We start from the raw sequence: 23,644 nt of genomic DNA, 5'->3' as shown, positions 1-23,644 counted from the left end.
ACCCCCCTCCTCCCTCTCTCCCCAGCAGTCCCATCACCTCCCCCCAGACACTGCCGCGCACGTACGTGTCGGGCCGAAGGGCCAGTTGCAGAGCCCCGGGATGGTGACTCTAACCCTGCCCACTGTTGCTGCCGGGGGCTGTGAGACCGACACCTCATCTCCCCGTCCACTCACGTTTGTTCCTTCTCCCCCCCTGCAGGCGGAAAGTTACGGACAAACCGGCCCCAAAGAAGGAGGACGAGCCAAGCGTAAGTTGCTGGTTTAATCCAGTTTAGAGATACAGCGCGGAAACAGGCCCTTCGGCCCCACCGAGTCCATGCCGACCAGCGACCCCCGCACACTAACACTATCCTACACACACACACACTGGGGACAATTTACATTCACAACAAGCCAATTAACCTACAAACCTGCACGTCTTGGGAGTGTGGGAGGAAACCGAAGATCTCAGAGAAAACCCACGCAGGTCACGGGGAGAACGTGCAAACTCCGTACAGACAGCGCCCGTAGTCGGGATCGAATCCGGGTCTCTGGCGCTGTGAGGCAGCAACTCTACCCGTGACGCCCGATATATGGGACTGGAATCGGACAGTACCCCAGCTTATGGAAGGGCCGTTCAGAAGCCTGATAACAGAGGGGAAGAAGCTGTTCCTGAGTCTGGTGGTGCGCGCTTTCAAGCTTCTGTACCTTCTGCCGGACGGGAGCGGGGAGATGAAGGAATGGCCGAGGTGGGACAGGGACAAGTCTTTGATGATGTCGACTGCTTTCCCGAGGCAGCGTGAAGTGTATGCTTCAGGTCGAGACTTTTTTGCAGACCCTTCTTCAGAGTCAGAAGAAGAGTCTCGACTCTAAACGTCACCGAGCTGTGACCAGAGGTGCTGCCTGTCCCGCTGAGTCACTCCACTTACAATGTCTGAGTTAATGTCCTACGCACCTTAGTGCAGATGAGGTGAGCTTCAGAACAAGGGGCCACACACAGTTTAAGGATAAGGGGGAAATCTTTTAGGACCGAGATGAGAAAAACATTTTTTTCACACACAGAGAGTGGTGAACCTGTGGAATTCTCTGCCGCAGAAGGTAGTTGAGGCCACACAGTTCATTGGCTATATTTAAGAGGGAGTTAGATGTGGCCCTTGTGGCTAAAGGGATCAGGGGGTATGGAGAGAAGGCAGGTACAGGATACTGAGTTGGATGATCAGCCATGATCATATTGAATGGCGAATGGTGCAGGCTCGAAGGGCCAAATGGACTCTATTGTCTATGTTTCTATGTTTCTATGATGCTGGAAATCTGAAATAAAAAGCTGGAGGTGATTCAGTGGGTCGGGCAGCATTTGTGAAGGGAGAAACCGTGAAGGTTTTGGGTCGATGGCCATTAATTAGAAGGCAATGACCTTCATTGGATGTGTTTACGAAGGAACTGCAGATGCTGGAAAATCGAAGGTGCCTTCATTAGATTTCCTGAAGCTCGTGACAATGGAGAAACTGTGTGATGTGATCACCCTCTGGTGGATGTTGATTGCCATAGTTTAGTTTAGAGATACAACATGGATTTAATCACCTAATTGTGCAAATTATCCCTGGTGTGTGGGTAAGAGGAGGAATTGATGGGAATGTGGGAGAAATAGGTCACTGGGAACATTGGTTAACAAATAGACAATAGGTGCAGGAGGAGGCCATTCGGCCCTTCGAGCCAGCACCGCCATTCATTGTGATCATGGCTCATCGTCCCCAATCAATAACCCGTGCCTGCCTTCTCCCCATATCCCTTGACTCCACTAGCCCCTAGAGCTCTATCTAACTCTCTCTTAAACCCATCCAGTGACTTGGCCTCCACTGTGCCCTCTGTGGCAGGGAATTCCACAAATTCACAACTCTCTGGGTGAAAAAGTTTTTTCTCACATCAGTCTTAAATGACCTCCCCTTTATTCTAAGACTGTGTGTGTGGCCCCTGGTTCTGGACTCGCCCAACATTGGGAACATTTTTCCTGCATCTAGCTTGTCCAGTCCTTTTATAATTGTATATGTTTCTATAAGATCCCCGCTCATCCTTCTAAACTCCTCGAGAGGATATTCTGCTTGGATCAATATTCGTAGGAGTTGAGATGAATGAGGGACAACTTTATGGTGACACACAAGTTTCTGAGGGGACCTCCCAGAAGATTATTCAGGTTAGACACAGAGTGCTGGAGTAACTCAGCGGGTGCAGCAGCATCTATGGAGCTAAGGAAATAGGCAACGTTTCGGGCCGAAACGTTGCCTATTTCCAGAAGGGTTTCGGCCCGAAACGTTGCCTATTTCCTTAGCTCTATAGATGCTGCTGCACCATAACTCAGTGGGTCAGGCAGCATCTGTGGAGAACACGGATAGGTGACGATTCACAGAGTGCGGGAGTAACTCAGCGGGTCAGGCAGCATCTGTGGAGAACATGGATAGGTGATGGTTCACAGAGGGCTGGAGTAACTCAGGGGGTCAGGCAGCATCTGTGGAGAACATGGATAGGTGACGTTTCACAGAGTGCTGGGAGTAACTCAGCGGGTCAGGCAGCATCTGTGGAGAAACATGGATAGGTGACGTTTCACAGAGTGCTGGAGTAACTCAGTGGGTCAGGCAGCATCTGTGGAGAACATGGATAGGAACTGTGTGTCCACCTTCAGTGTAAACCAGCATCTGCAGTTCCTGCCTACACGTGAATTATTGGAAGGATTGGAGGATTCTAGGCTCTGGGGAATGGGCAGAGAGGGGGAGACGAGACCTGGGACAGATCAGCCGTGATAGTATTGAAAGCCCGGGACATTCTCGAGGGGCCGAATGTCCTACCCCTGCTCATATTCTCCCGTCTCCTCGTCAATCCTGCAGATGGAAGGTTCTAGAATTTAACGCAGTTGTCTTTATTTCTTTAGCAAGATGCCAACTCAGCCACGAAAACCTCCACTCTCTCCAGCAGCGGTATGTATGGTGCAGGATGTGGTTTGTTACATGTGTCCGAGCTACAGTGAAATACATCTTTATATACCGTTCAGCCAGTATCACTTTACATAAGCACTTAGATATATACCATAGTTTTTCCTCTTCTCAGTCCAAAATGCCCCACCCCTTATTCTTAAACTGTGACCCCCCTGGTTCTGGACTCCCCCAACATCGGGAACATTTTTCCTGCATCCACCCTTAAGAATTTTATATGATTCTATCACAGTTGAACACAGTTCATTGGCTATATTTAAGAGGGAGTTAGATGTGGCCCTTGTGGCTAAAGGGATCAGGGGGTATGGAGAGAAGGCAGGTATGGGATACTAAGTTGGATGATCAGCCATGATCATATTGAATGGCGGTGAAGGGCCGAATGGCCTACTCCTGCACCTATTTTCTATGTTTCTATGTTTCTATGAATAGATCGGGTAGACGCACAGAGTCTCTTGCCCAGAGTAGGAAAATCAAGGACCAGAGGACACAGGTTCAAGGTGAAGGGGAAAAGATTTAATAGGAATCTGAGGGGTAACTTTTTCACACAGAGGGTGGTGGGTGTATGGAACGAGCTGCCAGAGGAGGTAGTTGAGGCTGGGACTATCCCAACGTTTAAGAAACAGTTAGACAGGTACATGGATAGGACAGGTTTGGAGGGATATGGGCCAAACGCAGGCAGGTGGGACTAGGGTAGCTGGGACATGTTGGTTGGTGTGGGCAAGTTGGGCCGAAGGGCCTGTTTCCACACTGTATCACTCTATGACTCTATAACTACTAATTTCTGCAAACAGCTTGTTGACTTTTAGTTTTTACCCGAGAAATCCTCTTCATGCCCGTCTTCCACTTTGTCCACTTTCAGAATCTATGAAGAAACCCTGGGAGCGGAACTCTTCGACTCTGTCCAGGTGGGTCTCACCGTCTGTGTCACGTTGAGGTGGACCTCACTTCAGATTCAGTCAAGTCGTGATTCTCCACCCTCCCCTCTCCTCCCTTTCCCTCTCCTCCCTCTCCTCCCCCCTCTCCCCCTCCCCTCTCCTCCCTCCCTCCCCTCCCTCCCCTCCCTCCCCTCTCCTCCCCTCCCCTCTCCCCCTCCCCCTCCCCCCTCCCCCTCCCTCTCCTCCCTCCCCTCTCCACCCTCCCCCTCCCTTCCCCCTCCCTTCCCCTCTCCTCCCTCCCCTCCCCTCCCCTCTCCTCCCCTCCCCTCTCCCCCTCCCCTCTCCTCCCTCCCCCCTCTCCACCCTCCCCTCTCCACCCCCCCTCTCCTCCGTCTCCACCCTCTCCTCCCCTCCTCACCTCCTCCCTCCCCCTCTCTCCCCCCTCCTCCTCCCTCTCCTCCCTCCCCTCCTCCCTCCCCTCTCCTCCCCTCCCCCTCCCCCTCCCTTCCCTCTCCTCCCTCCCTCTCCTCCCTCCCCTCTCCACCCTCCCCCTCTCCACCCCTCCCCTCTCCTACTCCCTCCCTCTCCTCCCCCGCCCCTCCCCTCCTCTCCTCCCTCCCCTCCTCCTCCTCCCCCTCCTCCTCAGCCCCCCCCCTCTCCACCCTCCCCTCCCCTCCCTTCCCTCTCCTCCCTCCCCTCTCCTCCCTCCCCTCTCCACCCTCCCCTCTCCACCCTCCCCTCTCCACCCTCCCCTCTCCTCCCTCGCCTCCCTCCCCTCTCCTCCCTCCCCTCTCCTCCCATAGAAACATAGAAAATAGGTGCAGGAGTAGGCCATTCGGCCCTTCGAGCCTGCACTGCCATTCAATATATGATCATCCAACTCAGTATCCCATCCCTGCCTTCTCTCCATACCCCCTGATCCCTTTAGCCACAAGGGCCACATCTAACTCCCTCTTAAATATAGCCATTGAACTGTGTGGCCTCAACTACCTTCTGTGGCAGAGAATTCCACAGATTCACCGCTCTCTGTGTGTGAAAAAAAAATGTTTTTCTCATCTCGGTCCTAAAAGATTTCCCCCTTATCCTTAAACTGTGTGTGTGGCCCCTTGTTCTGGACTTCCCCAACATCGGGAACAATCTTCCTGCATCTAGCCTGTCCAACCCCTTAAGAATTTTGTAAGTTTCTATAAGATCCCCCCCTCAATCTCCTAAAATCCCTCCTTATTCCTCCCTCTCCTCCCTACCCCATGTTGCTCTCTTCCCTCCCTCCCTCCTCTGCCCCCTCCCTCCTTGGAGTCTTGCTATTATTATGTCTAAATAAGGGCCTGTCCCACTTACCTGAGTTTTTTTTTCGACCACTTGCCGGCAGCAGGTGGCCGAAATTTTTCAACCTGTTGAAAATCCAGAGGCGACCAGAAAAAGGTACGACTCTTAGAGCGACTGCTCGCGTGAGTAATCGCCCAAAGAGTCGCGGGATGACGCCTGTTTGGTCGTGAGTAGTCGTCCAAAGAGACCTGCATTTTTTTGGTTGCTGCTGGATTTTCAACATGTTGGAAGATTTCCGGCCACCAGCCGAGACTATGACAGGTGCCGGCAGTCTCCGAAAAAACTCGGGTAAATGGGACAGGTTCTCAAATTGTTACTGCCTGATCCAGTCTCTCCTCTCCCCCACCAAAACATTTGGTTTTCCTATTGAGGATGTATCTACGAACATCGCTGTGGTTTATCCAATCAGTATTATTGTTGTCCGTCCACTTCCTATTTGACGTTTCTTGTCTCGCTCTTCAGAGGGAGTTCCTCGATGAAGAACCCGGAGTCTCCGACCAGCCCGTCCAATGTGTTTCAGCCTAGGTACTTTGAAGGGTGCTAGCCCGCTGGGTGGTGTTGGCCCAACGTCGCCTCCTGCTGGTGGCGCTTCTGTGCTGCAAACAGCTTTAGCTTCAGCCTGCCAGCTCTCAGCGATTGTAATCGTGGCTTGTCTTTCTGCCGACTGGTTAGCTCGCAATTAAAAGCTTTTCACTGGACCTCGGTACAGGGATGGATCTAAGACAGAGTTAGATAGAGCTCTAGGGACTAGTGGAGGCAAGCGATATGGGGAGAAGGCAGGCACGGGTTATTGATAGGGGACGATCAGCCATGATCACAATGAATGGCGGTGCTGGCTTGAAGGGCCGAATGGCCTCCTCCTGCACCTATTGTCTATGTTTCTATGGTATCTCGGACAATACACTCAACTGAACTTAAACAAGCAGTGTGTAGGAAGGAACTGCAGATGCTGGTTTAAACCAAAGATAGACACAAAGTGCTGGAGTAACTCAGCGGGACAGGCAGCATCTGTGGAGAGAATGAATGTGTGGCATTTTGGGTCGAGACCCTTCTTCAGACTCGAGTCAGGGGCGAGGGAAACGAGAGATCTAACGGCAATAGACAATAGGTGCAGGAGTAGAGGCCATTCGGCCCTTCGAGCCAGCACCGCCATTCAATATGATCATGGCTGATCATCCCCAATCAGTACCCCATTCTGGCTTTTTCCCCCATATCCCTTTATTCCCTTAGCCCTAAGAGCTAAATCTTTTTCAAGAGAGAGCTAGATAGGGCTCTTAAAGATAGCGGAGTCAGGGGATATGGCTGATCATCCCCAATCAGCACCCCGTTCCTGCCTTCTCCCCATATCCCCTGACTCCATTATCTTTAAGAGCCCTATCTAGCTCTCTCTTGAAAAAGTATCCAGAGAACCAGTCTCCACCGCCCTCTGAGGCAGAGAATTCCACAGGCCAATTGTGTAGGGCTGGGATAATGTAATGGGTCAGTATGAAGCCCCCTGGCCCGAGCTACAGTGAAAATCTCTTTTGTCGCGCGCTATCCAGTCAGCGGAAGGACTGTACATGATTACAATCTAGCTTAGACACAGAAAGCTGGAGTAACTCAGCGGGACAGGCAGCATCTCTGGAGAGAAAAATTGGGTGAAGTCCATCTGAAGAAGGGTCTCGACCCGAAACGTCACCCATTCCTTCTCTCCAGAGATGTTGCCTGTCCCGCTGAGTTACTCCAGCATTTTGTGTCTATCTTCGGTGTAAACCAGCATCTGCAGTGTTACCTTTTACACATTACAATCGAACCATCCACAGTGTACAGACACAGGATGAAGGGAATAACGTTTAGTGCAAGGTAAAGTCACTTTGCTGCTAATGTTTGTTGCATTGGTGCCTCGTGCTACCTCCAGCCGCACTGTCTGTGGTCTCCCCGTCTCCTGGTCTTTTCATTTTCCATTATTATTATTTTTCATTGTGGACTTTTTTTCTTCCCAGGGTGAAAGCTCCTCAGAGCGCCAATGAGCTGAGCTCGGACGACAGCGAGGTGGATCGGATGAAGCAGGTGGGGGTCGTGCTCATAGGTTCTAGCAGGAGAAATAGGCCATTCGGCCCATCGAGCCTGCTCTGCCATTCAGTCACGGCTGACCAGTGGACATGGCCGACCCCAGTGTGTCGTTCTTGAATCTTACCGTGTCCGACATTGGTCACGTCACGCGTGTTGCCGGGGTGAACACGCTCCAGAAAATGCCCGGCTCTTCCTGATCTCGTTCACGGGAACGTTCCCCTTCCCCTCCGCCCACTCCCTCTCCCCCCCCCCCTCCCCCCCTCTCTCCCCCCCCTCCCCCCCCCGCTCTCCCCTCCATTCCCCTACGATCTCTCCCATTCCCTCATCTTTCACTTGCCTCTCTCACCCCTCTGACCTGATCTCTCCCCATCCCCTATGAATGCTCCCTTGCCCCCCCACTGTCTCCCCCCCACTGTCTTCCCCACCTCCTGCCCCCCCATCTCCCCCCACTGTCTCCCCCCCTCTGTGTCTCTCTGTGTCCCCTCTATCTCCCCCCCCCCCTTGTGTCTTCCCCCTCCTGTCCCCCCCCCCCCATCCCCCCCCCCCCCCCCCCATCTCTCCCCCTCCCCCCCATCTCCCCCCGCTGACTCTCCCGGTGTTTCCCCCAGGAGCTGCTGGAAGAAGTGAAGAAGGAATTGCAGAAAGTGAAAGATGAGATTATTGAAGGTAGGTGTTGGTGTTGCTGTTGCCGCTGCAGTAACGGCTCTGCCCCCGTGCAGTCATGCAGCTGCACCTCGCAATGCGACCTCGGGCTGCAGCTGCGGTTGGTGGGGGGGAGGGGGAGGGGGAAGAGGGGTTGGGGTGGCTGCCCTCTGTGGACACGGGGAACAAGACACAACTTGCCTCAGCGCTTCAGTCCCCCCCCCCCCCCGTACAAAGCCCCCACAGCACGCACGTCCATCCGTTCCAACCTCCCTTCCACCCACACTGCTCGCCTCGGCAAGGCCAGCAGCATCATCAAGGACCAGTCTCACCCCGGCCACTCCCTCTTCTCCCCTCTCCCATCGGGCAAGAGGTACAGAAGTGTGAAAACAAACGCACACACCTCCAGATTCAGGGACAGTTTCTTCCCGGCTGTTATCAGGCAACTGAACCATCCAACCACAACCAAAGAGCAGTGCTGAACTACTATCTACCTCATTGGTGACCCTCGCACTATCCTTGACTTTACCTTGCACTAAACGTGATTCCCCTATCATGTATCTGTACACTGTAGACGGCTCGATTGTAATCATGTATTGTCTTTCCGCTGGCTGGTTAGCACGCAACAAAAGCTTTTCACTGTACCTCGGTACACGGGACAGTAAACTAAACTGATCCGTTCTTCCTTTCAGCTGTGCGGGAAGAGATGAGACGCCTGACCTCATAGTATTTCTCTCACTCGACCTCCCCCCCCCCTCTCCTCACGGACTCAAGTGACCAACAGCCAGCCATGACTCCGTCTTGGCCGAGGATCGCAAAGACTTTCATTTTTAATTTTTTGAATAGAAAACCAAGAAGAAAAAAACCCAGAAATATTTGGATGGGGAAATGATAAAAGCTGCTCTCGCCCAATGAGTTTAAATCTGTTTCATTCCTTTTGATTCTATCTTTTATTTTGGAGTTATTAATTATCAGGCAAGGTATGTTTTTTTTTTTAATTTCCTTTCTATTAAAATAGTGGTGAAGGTTTAATTGACTGTTCGTTAGTTTGCAGGCAACTTCCATGCCTTAGAATCCAATAAAATCGAATTTTATTTTATTTTCCCAATTTTTCTAATGGGAATGTTGTAGACATACGTTCTGTGTACCTGCTGGTTGGGATGGAGACGAGATTCCTGGGAATTCCAAGCCCTTTGGCATTCATCCCTCTGCTGATCAGTGTTCTGATGAAGGGGGAGACCTTCTGATATGATTTCTGACTCTCTGCACAACTCAAGTGCTTATGCGCTCCAAACTTGTAGCATGGAGCCGTCCATTCCAAGCCCTTCTTACATTCCCTTCCAAGAGTCACGGGCAGATTCCAATGGGTTGATGTGTGGAGTTTATTCCCAGTGTCCACCTGATCCATGATCCCAGGACCTCCAGGATGGTTTGACCTCACGAAGGACCCACTGTGTCTTCATGGTGAAGGTCAGGGTCACCCAGTTCCCTCGCCCCCTGATCTTTGACCTCTGCTCCTCTACGGGTAAATGGGCTTGAGGTGAGTGGAGGTGAAGGGGGAGGGGGGCTTCCCATTTCGCGAACGTCCCGGTGGGCTGAAGTCCCAATCTCTGCACCGTGTGTGGAAACGCAGCCGCAGAACGCGACACATTTGCACGCTCTCCCCGTGACCTGCGCGGGTTTTCTCCGGGAGCTCCGGTTTCCTCCCACATCCCGTGTTTGCCGGCTAATCGGCCCTCTGTAAAATTGCCCCCCTGGTGTGTAGGGTGGATGAGAAAGTGGGATAAGATCGAAGGAGTGTGAACTGGCGGTCGATGGTCACCATAAACATGGTGGGCCGAAGGGCCTGTTTCCGTGCTGTACCAAATCCTACTGTGGCCATTGGGGATTAATTTTATTTTCAAAAGAACAGTAATTAGGAAACTATCAGATGGTTTTGCTAATGTCCTTTGGGGCAGGGAAATGGCCAATATTGGTCCCACTGTGATGTTCGAACTGTAAAAACCATCACAGCTCAGGGCAACTGGAGATGGCAATAACTATGCTGGCCCATGCTTATATATTGGCCCTTCTCACCTCCAGACAAAGGTTTGCCGTGCTTGTTAGGAAGCTGAGGAGGGGGCAGGACAGAGCAAGGTATAGCATGATTCTGTTCAAGAAGGAACTGTGCAGATGCTGGAAGATCGAAGGTACACAAAATTGCTGGAGAAACTCAGCGGGTGCAGCAGCATCTATGGAGCGAAGGAAATAGGCGACGTTTCGGGCCGAAACCCTTCTTCAGACTGATAGCATGAATCTGTCTGGATGGCTCTTCCAATGGGCCGAATGGCCTCTTCACGGAGATCCCAAGCACTGTCCCTTTTGCCGAGCAGGAGAGTTATTATCCTTGGGTAACGTCACCTATCCATGTTCTCCACAGATGCTGCCTGACCCGCTGAGTTACTCCAGCACTCTGTGAAACGTCACCTATCCATGTTCTCCACAGATGCTGCCTGACCTACTGAGTTACTCCAGCACTCTGTGTCCTTTTTAATTGCCATTGGGCTTGTGGGGGGCTGCTCCCCACTGACCCCATTTGACCCTGGTGCTCACAGTATGGAGACCCCAATCTTACAACCCATGGCTGTGCGCCCCAACATTCCCCTGAATGACCAGTCATGGAGAGAGATGTGGCCCCAATACCAAGCCCTCCTTGACCGGGCATCTCCCGGTCAAACGAGCTCACAGCCGATGAGTGGTCAGTGTAGTTTATTGTCACATGTACCGAGGTACAGTGAAAAGCTTCTGTTGCGTGCTAACCAGTCAGCAGAAAGACAATACATGATTACAATCGAGCCGTCCACAGTGTACAGATGCAGGATAAGGGAAGATAGTTCACTGCTAGGTAAAGCCAGAAGAAATGTTACTGTATGAGTAGAGATATAAGAGTGTGGAGCGATTGTAAGATGCGATTGTCGATCTGGTTCAGTGGCCAGCGCGCAAGTGGTCACTGGGTTTGGCCCCATCTTGGAGATGTCCTTGGGAACCAAGGCATTAACTTGAACAATAGAAAGCCCCATTACTCCCCCCCCCCCACAATCATCTTTCCCATCTCACGTCTGTGGACCATTGAAGGGGGAGGGGAAGGGGGGGAGGGGGGGAGACCCGCCATTGTCCACCCTCCTCCAGCACAGGCGTGTAGGGGCCAGACCACCTCCTCAAAGTCAAACTGAAGCCTCTTTGTCCAACGGTCAGGAAACTCCTCCAACTCGCTGCCCATCGGTCAAGGGGCTGAAACATATTCAGTTCCCTGTGCTGGGAGGACCGGACATGTTGGGAGGACCAGACATGTTGGGAGGACCAAACTTGCTGGGAGGACCGGACTTACTGGGAGGACCAGACATGTTGGGAGGACCAAACTAGCTGGGAGGACCGGACTTGTTGGGAGGACCAAACTTGCTGGGAGGACCGGACTTGTTGGGAGGACCAAACTTGCTGGGAGGACCGGACTTGTTGGGAGGACCAGACATGTTGGGAGGACCAAACTTGCTGGGAGGACCAGACTTGCCGGGAGGACCAGACATGTTGGGAGGACCAGACTTGGAGTCTAGCATGTTGGGCCATGTCAGGTGGGCAGATGCGGGGTGTATCAGCTGATCAGGGTGGGATTGGGAGGAATGTTAGTTCACGTTGTACGTCTGTGTGATCGCCCACTGGCACTGGCAACACCCTGTAGGTTGACCAGTTTATTGGCTTGCGTTTTTTACATTATTTTATATAAAGTGTAAACACTGGATGCCTTTATATTAAAATATAACTGCTTTTGGTTTTGATTCTGATGTGACTCCGTTTTCAATTCATTCTTCAAATGCGTTCCCCGTCACTGTGGGAAGTGGTAGTGACACAGCAGGGAAACAGGCCCTTCGGCCCAACTTGTCCGTACTGGTACTGTACACCACTGTTACACACACACACACACCCGTCCCCACCGGTACTGTACACCACTGTTACACACACAGACCTGTCCCCACCGGTACTGTACACCACTGTTACACACACAGACCTGTCCCCACCGGTACTGTACACCACTGTTACACACACACACACAGACCTGTCCCCACTGGTACTGTACACCACTGTTACACACACACACACACACACACACACACACACACACCCGTCCCCACCAGTACTGTACCCCAGTGTTATACACACAAATGTTTTATTATTAATATTTTATGTGTCATTCCTAACTGTCACACTATGTCATGTTGGCCATTGTGGGCGGAGCACCAAGGCAAATTCCTTGTATGTGAATACTTGGCCAATAAACTTATTCATTCATTCAGACCCGTCCCCACCGATACAGTACCCCAGTGTTACACACTCACACACACATATACACACACACAGACACACACAGACACACAGACACTCACACACACACAGCACACACACACACACACACACACCTGTCCCCACCGATACTGTACCCCAGTGTTGTACATCAGTTATTTTGACTCCAAGCCACAGCTGGTATAAGAGGGATACAGTGAACATTTCCAGCAGAGCTAAGATGCTGGTTTTGAGACCAAATACACGCAGATTGTCAAGGTGTCGCTGGGCTTGGGTCTGATAGGCGGGTGCAGCAGACACGACCCCATCAGCCGGACCCTTCACACAAGACGATGATTAACCCACGGGATACACAGGGGTTTAATTGGGGTTCAGGGGGAGGGCAGTAAAGAGCCCTGAGGGTCCCCTCACTCGTCATTCACCACCTTGCACGGCCGTTTCACCCGGGAGCAAGGGCAGAGAGACAAAGTCCCACAAGACCCGCGACCAAGAGTGGTGCTGAGACAAGTCCTCGTAAAACTCAGGCGCCATCTTCTTCACCTGGAACGAGAGGGGGGGTCAGTGTTAGTGAGGAGACCTCTGGACTGAGTTTAGTTTAGAGATACAGCGCGAAAACAGGCCCTTCGGCCCACTGTGTCCTTACATTTAATACCACTGGTAACCTCCCTGACTGGACCAGAATGATATAGGTTCAAGGTGAAGGGGAAAAGATATAATAGAAATCTGAGGGGTAACTTTTCCACACAGAGGGCGGTGGGTGTATGGAACGAGCTGCCAGAGGAGGTAGTTGAGGCTGGGACTATCCCAACGTTTAAGAAACAGCTATACAGGTACATGGATAGGACAGGTTTGGGGGGATATGGGCCAAACGTGGGCAGGTGGGACAGGTGTAGCTGGGGCATGTTGGCTGGTGTGGGCAAGTAAATAAATGTGACCAGTCTGAAGAAGGGTTTCGTCCCGAAACGTTGCCTATTTCCTTCGCTCCATAGATGCTGCTGCACCCGCTGAGTTTCTCCAGCTTTTTTGTGTAACCTTCGATTCTCCAGCATCTGCAGTTCCCTCTTAAACAATAAATGTGACCTGACCTTGACTGTAACAACCTCCTCATCAGCTGCGGGTTTCGACGCCGGGGTCGCGTCGCGTCGCGCGGCAGGCGGGGGACCCGTAGCCCGGTGCATTGTGGGCGTTGTAGTCCGCGGCGGGAGCGGAAGCGGGGGGGCGGGGGGAGGGGGCGGAAGCGGAACTACAACTCCCGGCGGCCACCGCGCTGACGCTGCCGCCGCCGCCGCCGCCATCTTGAGCCGGGGATGGACTTTGAGGCGGGACATGGAGGCCCCGGGTTCGTGGGGATCCGGTTCTGTCAGGAATGGTGAGTGGGGGGGGGGGGGGGGGGGGGGGGTGTGTACCCCTCAACGTGAGGGAAAGGGAGAGGGGGTGAGGGGGGAGAAGGGGGGAGGGGGTGTGGACCCCTCACTGGGGTGTACCCCTCAACATGAGAGGGGGAGGGGAGGGGAGAAGGAGGAGGGAGGGGGGGGGGGTGTGTGTGGACCCCTCAACGTGAGGGGGGGGGGGGGGGGGGAGGGGAGAGGGGGAGGGGATCATATCATACCTACTGCTTGTAGATTTTTCCTCCCCCCCCCTTCCTTCCTCCACCCCGTTCTCCCCCTTCCCACTCTCACTTTTCTCCCCTCCTCTCTTTCCTCAATGTATTCATGTTCCCCCTCCGCTCTTCCCCCCCTCTCTCTCTGCCTCCCTTCTCTCATGCTGAGGGGTGTTCCAGTGTTAGAGTTAGGGGTGCATCTGTGTGTGGACCCCTCAACGTGAGGGGGGGGGTGTGGACCCCTCAACGTGAGGGGGGGGTGTGTGTGTACCCCTCAACGTGAGGGGGGGGGGGGGGGGGGTGTGTACCCCTCAACGTGAGGGGGGGGGGGGTGTGTGCCCCTCAACGTGAGGGGGGGGGTGTGTGTGTGTACCCCTCAACGTGAGGGGGTGTGTGTGTGTACCCCTCAACGTGAGGGGGGAGGGGTGTGTGTGTGTACCCCTCAACGTGAGGGGGGGGGGTGTGTGTGTGTGTACCCCTCAACGTGAGGGGGGGGGTGGGTGTGTGTGTACCCCTCAACGTGAGGGGGGGGTGGTGTGTACCCCTCAACGTGAGGGGGGGGGGGTGTGTGTGTACCCCTCAACGTGAGGGGGGGGGGGGTGTGTGTGTGTACCCCTCAACGTGAGGGGGGGGGGGTGTGTGTGTGTACCCCTCAACGTGAGGGGGGGGGGGTGTGTGTACCCCTCAACGTGAGGGGGGGGGTGTGTGTGTACCCCTCAACGTGAGGGGGGGGGGGGGTGTGTGTGTACCCCTCAACGTGAGGGGGGGGGGGGTGTGTGTGTACCCCCTCAACGTGAGGGGGGGGGTGTGTGTGTGTGTACCCCTCAACGTGAGGGGGGGGGGGGGGTGTACCCCTCAACGTGAGGGGGGGGGGTGTGTGTGTACCCCTCAACGTGAGGGGGGGGGGTGTGTGTGTACCCCTCAACGTGAGGGGGGGGGGGGGGTGTGTGTGTACCCCTCAACGTGAGGGGGGGGTGTAACCCTCAACGTGAGGGTGGGGGGGGGGTGTGTGTGGACCCCTCAACGTGAGGGGGGGGGGGGGGGTGTGTGTGTACCCCTCAACGTGAGGGGGGGGGGGGGTGTGTGTGTGTGTGTACCCCTCAACGTGAGGGGGGGTGTGTGTGTGTGTGTACCCCTCAACGTGAGGGGGGGGGGGGTGTGTGTGTGTACCCCTCAACGTGAGGGGGGGGTGTGTGTGTACCCCTCAACGTGAGGGGGGGTGTGTGTGTACCCCCTCAACGTGAGGGGGGGGGGGTGTGTGTGTGTACCCCTCAACGTGAGGGGGGGGGGTGTGTGTGTGTACCCCTCAACGTGAGGGGGGTGTGTGTGTACCCCTCAACGTGGGGGGGGGGGGTGTGTGTGTACCCCTCAACGTGAGGGGGGGTGGGTGTGTACCCCTCAACGTGAGGGGGGGGGGGTGTGTGTGTACCCTCAACGTGGGGGGGGGGGGTGTGTGTGTGTACCCCTCAACGTGAGGGGGGGGGGTGTGTGTGTGTGTGTACCCCTCAACGTGAGGGGGGGGTGTGTGTGTGTGTGTGTACCCCTCAACGTGAGGGGGGGGGGGGGTGTGTACCCCTCAACGTGAGGGGGGGGTGTGTGTGTGTGTGTACCCCTCAACGTGAGGGGGGGGGTGTGTGTGTGTGTACCCCTCAACGTGAGGGGGGGGGGTGTGTGTGTACCCCTCAACGTGAGGGGGGGGGGGTGTAGTGTACCCCTCAACGTGAGGGGGGGGGGTGTGTGTAGTGGCCCCTCAACGTGAGGGGGGGGGGGGGTGTGTGTGTGTACCCCTCAACGTGAGGGGGGGGGGGGGGGTGTGTGTGTGTACCCCTCAACGTGAGGGGGGGGGGGGGGGTGTGTACCCCTCAACGTGAGGGGGGGGGGGGGGTGTGGACCCCTCAACGTGAGGGGGGGGGGGTGTGTGTGTACCCCTCAACGTGAGGGGGGGGGTGTGTGTGTGTACCCCTCAACGTGAGGGGGGGGGGGGGGTGTGTACCCCTCAACGTGAGGGGGGGGGGGGGTGTGGACCCCTCAACGTGAGGTGGGGGGGGGGGGGGTGTGTGTGGACCCCCTCAACGTGAGGGGGGGGGAGGGGAGAAGGGGGGGGGATCATACCTCCTGCTTGGAGATTTCCTCCCCCCCCTTCCCTCCATTCCTCCACCCCTTCTCCCTCTCCCCCAGTTCCCTCTGTCTCCCCCTCCCCACTCTCCCTTTTACCCCCTCCTCTCTTCATAGAAACATAGACAATAGGTGCAGGAGTAGAGGCCATTCGGCCCTTCGAGCCTGCACCGCCATTCACCTCGGTCTTCCACCTCAGCATTTTTCCCCCCTTGTCCCCCAATTCTTTTAATATCTAACCATCTTCCCATCTCGATGTACAAAATCATGAGAGGAATAGATCAGGGGTAAACGCACAGAGTCTTTTGCCCAGAATAGATAGAAAACATAGAAACATAGAAAATAGGTGCAGGAGTAGGCCATTCGGCCCTTCGAGCCTGCCCCGCCATTCAATATGATCATGGCTGATCATCCAACTCAGTATCCCGTACCTGCCTTCTCTCCATACCCCCTGATCCCTTTAGCCACAAGGGCCACATCTAACTCCCTCTTAAATATAGCCAATGAACTGTGTGGCCTCAACTACCTTCTGCGGCAGAGAGTTCCAGAGATTCTTCCATCTCTCTCTGCTCCTCATCCCCCTCTCACTCAGTGAGTCACTGCCCCCTCTCTCTCCTCCCCGCCCCCATCCTCCCCCTTTGTGTTCGGGTTTGTTGTGGTGTGTGGACCCATGTGGAATGTGGGAGGGGGAGAGAATGTGGAGGGGGGGGGGGGTGAAAGCGTTACAATGGTGTTGGTGTCAGGAGTGGGGGCGCAGAGCGGTGACAGCAACAGGCAGCAGAGAGGAGTAAATCTGGAAACCCAAAATAGAAATAGTCAATGTTTGAAACACTCGGCAGATCAGGGAGTATCATCCCCAGAGCTATAGCTGCTCTGAACCGGTCCTGCTGAGTGCCCCCCCCACCCATGAACTGTCTCCCTCGGATGGTCACGTCGCACATCGACCCGGCACAGACACATTTGCACTTTATACTGCTTTAACTTTTTTAAATCTTGTTTCTCTGGGTGTATAAATTTTTAGCTAATTAAGTAATTACATCGGATGGAAGTTGCATTCCAAATCTCGTTGTACCTCTGCGCAATGACAATAAAGATATATTATTATTATTATTTGTGGGTTCTGTGACTCTTTGGGCATTTCGCAAACAATATTGGTGACGTTTTGTCCTCTTGATTCAGCAACAACATGTTGTACCCAAAGGAGGACAAGGAGAACAGAATCCTGCTTTATGCGGTAAGTATGAGCTTACAAAGATGTTGCCGGGATTAGAGGGTGTGAGCTACAGGGAGAGGTTGAGCGGGCTGGGACCTATTTCTTTGGAGAGCAGGAGGATGAGGGGTGATCTTATAGAGGTGTATAAGATAATTGGAGGAATAGATCAGATAGACGCACAGAGTCTCTTGCCCAGAGTGGGGAATCGAGGACCAGAGGACACAGGTTTAAGGTGAAGGGGAAAATTTTTTATAGGAACCTGAGCGGTAACCTTTTCACACAAAGGGTGGTGGGTGTATGGAACGAGCTGCCAGAGGAGGTAGTTGAGGCTGGGACGATCCCAACATTTAAGAAACAGTTAGACAGGTACATGGATAGGACAGGTTTGGAGGGACATGAGCCAAACGTGGGCAGGTGGGACTAGTGTAGATGGGGCATGTTGGCCTATGTGGGCAAGTTACACACACTGAACTATTTTTCTTGTTTCTGTTGTGCTGCTGCAAGTAAGAATTTGATCATTCTGTCTGGAACATTTGACAATAAACACTCTTGACTCATGTGTAGGAAAGAACTGCAGATGCTGGTTTAAATCCAAGATAAAACAGTCAGACTGAAGGAGGGTCTCGACACGAAACGTCCCCTATTCCTTCTCTCCAGAGACGCTGCCTGTCCCGCTGAGTTACTCCAGCATTTTGTGTCTATTTTCACCCATGACTCCTGATCCAGGTGCCTGCCTATCCGAAAATCTCCGAAATGCCCGATCGTATCTGCCTCCACCACTACCGTTGGCAGTGCGTTCCAGGCACCCATCGCCCGCTGTGTTTAAAACAAAATCTCCCACACATCTACTTTAAACTTTTCCCCCTCAGACCTCAAGCTCTGCTCTCCAGTCCTTTAGACACGAGACAATAGGTGCAGGAGGAGGCCATTTGGCCCTTCGACCCAGCACCGCCATTCAATGTGATCACGGCTGATCATCCCCAATCAGTACCCCGTTCCTGCCTTCTCCCCATATCCCCTGACTCCACTATCTTTAAGAGCCCTATCTAACTCTTTTGAAAGCACCCAGAGAACCGGCCTCCACTGCCCTCTGAGGCAGAGAATTCCACAGACTCACCACTCTCTGTGAGAAAAAGTGTTTCCTCGTCTCCGTTCTAAATGGCTTACCCCTTATTCTTAAACTGTGGACCTTGGTTCTGGACTCCCCCAACATCGGGAACATGTTTCCTACCTCTAGTGTATCCAAACCCTTAAAAATCTTAGACCGTTGATATGTCCACCCTGGAGAAGAAGGTTTTGACTGTCTCCCCTATCTGAGCATCTTATAATATTGCTTCTATCGGCCATCCACATTCCAGGTTTATCCAACCTCTCCTTGTAGTTAATACCCTCTGATCTTGGCAGCATTCTGCTATACCTCTTCTGCGCTCTTTCCAAAGCCTCCAGATTCACGGACAGTTTCATCCCAGCTGTTATCAGGCAACTGAACTGTCCCTCTCACCAATTTGTGTGCAGTCCTGACCTCCCATCTACCTCAATGTAGAACCTTGAACTATGTTTTTTGTCTTTTAAAATGTTTTATCTTGCACTAAATGTTGCATCCTTTATCCTGTATCTGTACACTGCGGCCAATGAGATTGTGGCCGTGTGTAGACTTTTCTTTAACTGGGTAGCGTGCAAACAGAAGCCTTTTACTGTACCACACGTGACAATAATAGACAAAATTAAACAAGATCTTTCCTGTAATATGGTGCACAGAACTGCATGCAACACTCCAAACGTGGGCTGAACAACATTTCATAAAGCTACAACATGCCATGATCACATTGAATGGCGGTGCTGGCTGGATGGGCCGAATGGCCTACCCCTGCACCTATTGTCTATTGTCTGTGACTTCCTGACTCTTATTGCTCTGACTGATGGAGGCAAGCACACACACACCATTACTGCTGTATCTACTTGTATTGTTACTGTCAGGGAGTTATGGACTTGCATTCCATGATCTTTCTGTACATTAACACTATTACACACACACACTGATATTTTATATTCTATTGTTCACACTGTACCATGTTTACATATTCTGCAGTGCTGCTGCAAGTAAGAATTTCATTGTTCCCTCTGGGACATATGACAATAAAACAACTCTTGACTCTTGATAGAGGGTCTGGTTCAGTTTAGTTTATTGTCACGTGTGCCGGGGTGCAGTGCAAGATTGTGTGTTCCCCTATCTTTTCATGCATTAAAATACTATATACTTGGGCAGCCACGGTGGTGCAGCGGTAGAGTTGCTGCCTCACAGTGCAGGAGACCCGGGTTCAATCCTGACTACGGGTGCTGTCTGTACGGAGTTTGCACGTTCTCCCCGTGACCTGCGTGGGTTTTCTCCGGTTGCTCCGGTTTCCTCCCGCACTCCAAAGACATGCAGGATCGTAGGTTAATTGGCTTGGTGTATGTGTAAATTGTCCCTAATGTGTGTAGGATAGTGTTAGTGTGCTGGGATCAGTGGGCTGAAGGGCCTGTTTCCACACTGTATCTTTAAATCTTTATTATTTATTATTTATTTTTATAATTTCTTTGTGTTTTTTTTTTTTTTTTTTTTTTTTTTTTTTTAATGATACTGCCTGTAAGGAAAATTCATTTCGTTGTCTCAAATTGAGACTATGACAATAAATTGAATACAATACAATACAATACAATAAACTAAACTACAGAAACAAGATCTTTATGCTGAAACTTTTGTTTTAATTACAGTGTCGAAACTGTGACTACCAACAAGAAGCCGATAATAGCTGCATCTACGTCAATAAAATCACACATGAAGTCGAGTAAGTGAAGGTCATCTACTGTGTACAGGTTTCAATGTCGTAACTCTGGTTAGAGGTTATTTATAGTTCTTCCTCGCCTTGTGAAGCTCTTGTACATTATCACATTAAAGCCATCAGAGGAAACTGAATTGCTGCATGTGTGACCTGTCCCTTTCCTTCGCTCCATAGATGCTGCCGCACCAGCTGAGTTTCTCCAGCACTTTTGTCTACCTCTTATCAGAAATGACTTGGTGATAGACACAGAATGCTGGAGTGACTCCGTGGGACAGGCAGCATCTCTGGAGAGAAGCAATGGGTGACGTTTCAGGTCGAGACCCTTCTTCAGACTATTGGTTAATCCGCACACAGGATGCTCATGACTTTAATGTTATCCAAAGCCTAGAATAGGTGCAGTGTTGGGTTGTGCCACTAGAGAGCCACTGAGAGCTACTCTAAGATATAAACCTTGGTGACATAAGACTGTTTTAATAGATCCTCTAGACTTTACACTGAATGTTTTTGTGTTCAGCATGCCTTATAGCTGCTGCCAGGCACCATTCGGTTATCGGCAATTGAAACATCCTAGCGACAAATAGTGAGCAGTCCTGAACTACTATCTGTCTCATTGGAGACCCCCCTGACTATCTTTGATCGGACTTTAGCTTGCAGTAAACGTTAATCACGTTATTCCCCTTATCATGTATCTGTATACTGTGGACGGCTCGATTGTAATCATGTGTTGTCTTTCCGCTGACTGGTTAGCGCGCAACAAAAGCTTTTCACTGTACCTTGGTATACGTGACAATAAACTCGACTTTATGAGACACAAAATGTCTGTGAGTAACTCAGCGGGTCTGGCAGCATCCAGGGAGAACGTGGATCGGTGACATTTCGGGTCCTACCCTACAAACGGAAGGCAAAATTGTCCTTTAGTCCAGCCCACTCAGCATAATTTTCTTTGAAATATTGATGTATTTAAGAGAGAGTTAGATTTAGCTATTGGGTCTAACAGAATCAAGGGTTATGGGGAGAGAGCAGGAACGGGGCACTGCTTGTGGATAATCAGCCATGATCATATTGAATGATCTACTCCTGCACCTGTTTTCTACGTTTCTATTAATATTTTGGTTCCTTCAAACAGTGAACTGACGCAAATCATCGCAGATGTGGCTCAGGACCCGACGCTGCCCCGGACTGAGGATCATCCCTGTCCGAAGTAAGTAGAATCATTGCTTTACTGAAGAGCCAGGTCCATGTCTCATCTTGTGAAAGTGATGTGTGAGGGGAGGAAGGCTGGTTGTGAGCATTAATCTTTCCCCACTAACTTTCCCCGTCTGTTTCCTTATCGTCTATCGATCGCCTGTGGTGTAGAGCGCGGTGTGTGCTTCTCATCTACTTCCTGCACTCAATTGGAAGCAGATTGTTTTCATGATAGAAAGAGAGGTTAAATGGGTCGGAGGAAACTGCAGATGCTGGTTTACACCATAGATAGACACAAAATGCTGGAGTAACTCAGCGGGTCAGGCAGCATCTCTGGAGAGAAGGAATGGGTCGAGTTGCTTTGCTCGTCCACGGAGTCTGATTTGTTTTTGTTAATTTCCCCAGGTGTGGACACAAGGAGGCCGTGTTCTTCCAGTCTCACAGCGCCAAAGCTGAGGTAAGGCCAGTTAGTCGCACACCTGCTGTGGTGCACGTTCACACCCACACGCACGCACATGCGTACACACGCACATGCGCACATGCACACACACCCGCGCACACACACACACACACATGCGTACATGCGCACACACACACACCCGCACGCACACACGCAAACACACACACACATGCGTACATGCACGCGCGCGCACACACACACACATGCGTACATGCACACACGCACGCACGCGCACACACACACACACACCGCACAAGTTCACGCCACACACACGCACGCTCAAGTACACGCACATTCACACACACCACACATGCCCACGCCCACACACACTCACACCACACACATGCACACACACACGTTCACACACCACACACACACACACACACGCTCACACACACAACACACACACACCACAAGCACACACCACGCACACGCACGCACGTGCACACACACCCCCATTCACTATACATGTGACCCCTTTAACAAGAATTCATTCCCACTGCATGTCATGAAGCAGTTTATCGGCATTAACATTGCCCACTGACTTGGCCTCCACAGCCACCTGTGGCAACACATTCTACAGATTCACCGCTAGTGAATCATCCTCTCCACATCCACTCTATCCGGGCCTTTCACTGCCTGTACCAGCGATGCTCTTACACTGACACCATCCTGTACACTAGGGCCAGTTGACAGTGAGTGCTGACTGCAGCCATTCCTCCACTGCAGGATGCGATGCGACTGTACTACGTATGCACGGCGCCGCACTGCGGTCATCGCTGGACGGAGTGAGGACTCCCCACTGACCCCCCTCTGGCAAGGTGCCTGCCGTGCCCTTCCTTCACTGCCCCTGAGGTTCTTCAACAGGTCACTTCAGAGATAACGTGGAAGTGACAGCAGAAATAAATAGTGCGGTAAATAGTCTATTATTTTTTTAAAGCTCTGTTCCTAGTTTGTTTCTAATTTTATAAATGAAATAAAGTCTTGAAGTGTTGGAGTGACGTATTGTAATCATTTTATCTGCTCGCCGTGATATTTGTTTCACCACAGGTGGTGTCTATGGGGATCAGCACTTTATCCCCCCCCTAACCTCTTGTACACTATCATCTATATGCTACAACCATCAGTCTGAAGAAGGGTCTCAACCTGAAACGTCACCCACTCCTTCTCTCCAGAGAAGCTGATTTACTCCATTTTGAACAATAGACAATAGGTGCAGGAGTAGAAGCCATTCGGCCCTTCGAGCCAGCACCGCCATTCAATGCGATCATGGCTGATCATCCACAATCAGTACCCCGTTCCTGCCTTCTCCCCATATCCCCTGACTCCGCTATCTTTAACAGCCCTATCTATCTCTCTCTCTGGAAAGCATCCAGAGAACCGGCCTCCACCGCCCTCTGAGGCAGAGAATTCCACAGACTCACAACTCTCTGTGAGAAAAAGTGTTTCCTCGTCTCCATTCTAAATTGCTTACCCCTTATTCATAAACTGTGTGTGGCCCCTGGTTCTGGACTCCCCCAACATCGGGAACCCATTTCCGGCCTCTAGCGTGTCCAAGCCCTTAGCAATCTTATATGTTTCAATGAGATTCCCTCTCATCCTTCTAAACTCCAGAGTGTACAAGCCCAGATGCTCCATTCTCTCAGCATATGACAGTCCCGCCATCCCGGGAATTAACCTGGTGAACCTACGCTGCACTCACTCCCTCTTGTGATCTAACTGTCCAGCTATCTCTCCACATGCTGCCAGCAGTCGCACTTAACTTGTCATGATGGGAGAAGGAGTTGAATCTGACCATCCATTATGTACATAAAGTGCTCAACAAAAAAATACTAATGGTTCAGGTCTGAATTGCAAATGTGTCCTGCTGGATTTGGATGTCAGTTCAGTACTTCCTTGCTCCTGTACTCTGAGTTTGCATCTCATTTGTGTCCTGCCCAGCTGTGTTGGCAAACCTATTGGAGGCAGCGGATGCGGAAAGCATGAGTAAACAAAATAATACAGTGCTGGAGGAACTCAGCGGGTCGTGCAGCATCTGTGGAAGGAAACAGACAGT

At 52.1% G+C, this 23,644-nt stretch overlaps 2 protein-coding genes across 2 annotated transcripts in view; both read left to right on the top strand.

The window, feature by feature from the left end:
• Positions 1–11,674, top strand: part of LOC129714045 (vasodilator-stimulated phosphoprotein-like) — a 53,827-nt gene extending 42,153 nt beyond the window's left edge. The window contains exons 7-13 of the mRNA XM_055663503.1: positions 146–248; positions 2,903–2,948; positions 3,823–3,868; positions 5,627–5,689; positions 7,147–7,213; positions 7,825–7,882; positions 8,551–11,674. Coding sequence (XP_055519478.1) covers positions 146–248; positions 2,903–2,948; positions 3,823–3,868; positions 5,627–5,689; positions 7,147–7,213; positions 7,825–7,882; positions 8,551–8,585 — 418 coding nt within the window. The 3' untranslated portion in view covers positions 8,586–11,674. The remainder of the gene's footprint in view (positions 1–145; positions 249–2,902; positions 2,949–3,822; positions 3,869–5,626; positions 5,690–7,146; positions 7,214–7,824; positions 7,883–8,550) is intronic.
• A 1,754-nt stretch (positions 11,675–13,428) lies between these two features.
• polr2i (RNA polymerase II subunit I) lies at positions 13,429–22,582 on the top strand. The gene is made up of 6 exons (XM_055663557.1): positions 13,429–13,562; positions 17,088–17,142; positions 19,876–19,949; positions 21,070–21,144; positions 21,534–21,585; positions 22,318–22,582. Exons 1-6 carry the CDS (start codon positions 13,501–13,503, stop codon positions 22,378–22,380), a joined length of 381 nt encoding a protein of 126 aa, XP_055519532.1. The 5' UTR covers positions 13,429–13,500; the 3' UTR covers positions 22,381–22,582.
• The last annotated feature ends 1,062 nt before the right edge of the window (positions 22,583–23,644 follow it).

The sequence above is a fragment of the Leucoraja erinacea genome, chromosome 38, assembly GCF_028641065.1.
Source record: "Leucoraja erinacea ecotype New England chromosome 38, Leri_hhj_1, whole genome shotgun sequence".
NCBI classification, from domain to species: Eukaryota; Metazoa; Chordata; class Chondrichthyes; order Rajiformes; family Rajidae; genus Leucoraja; species Leucoraja erinaceus.
This window is presented reverse-complemented; position numbering and strand designations above follow the sequence as displayed.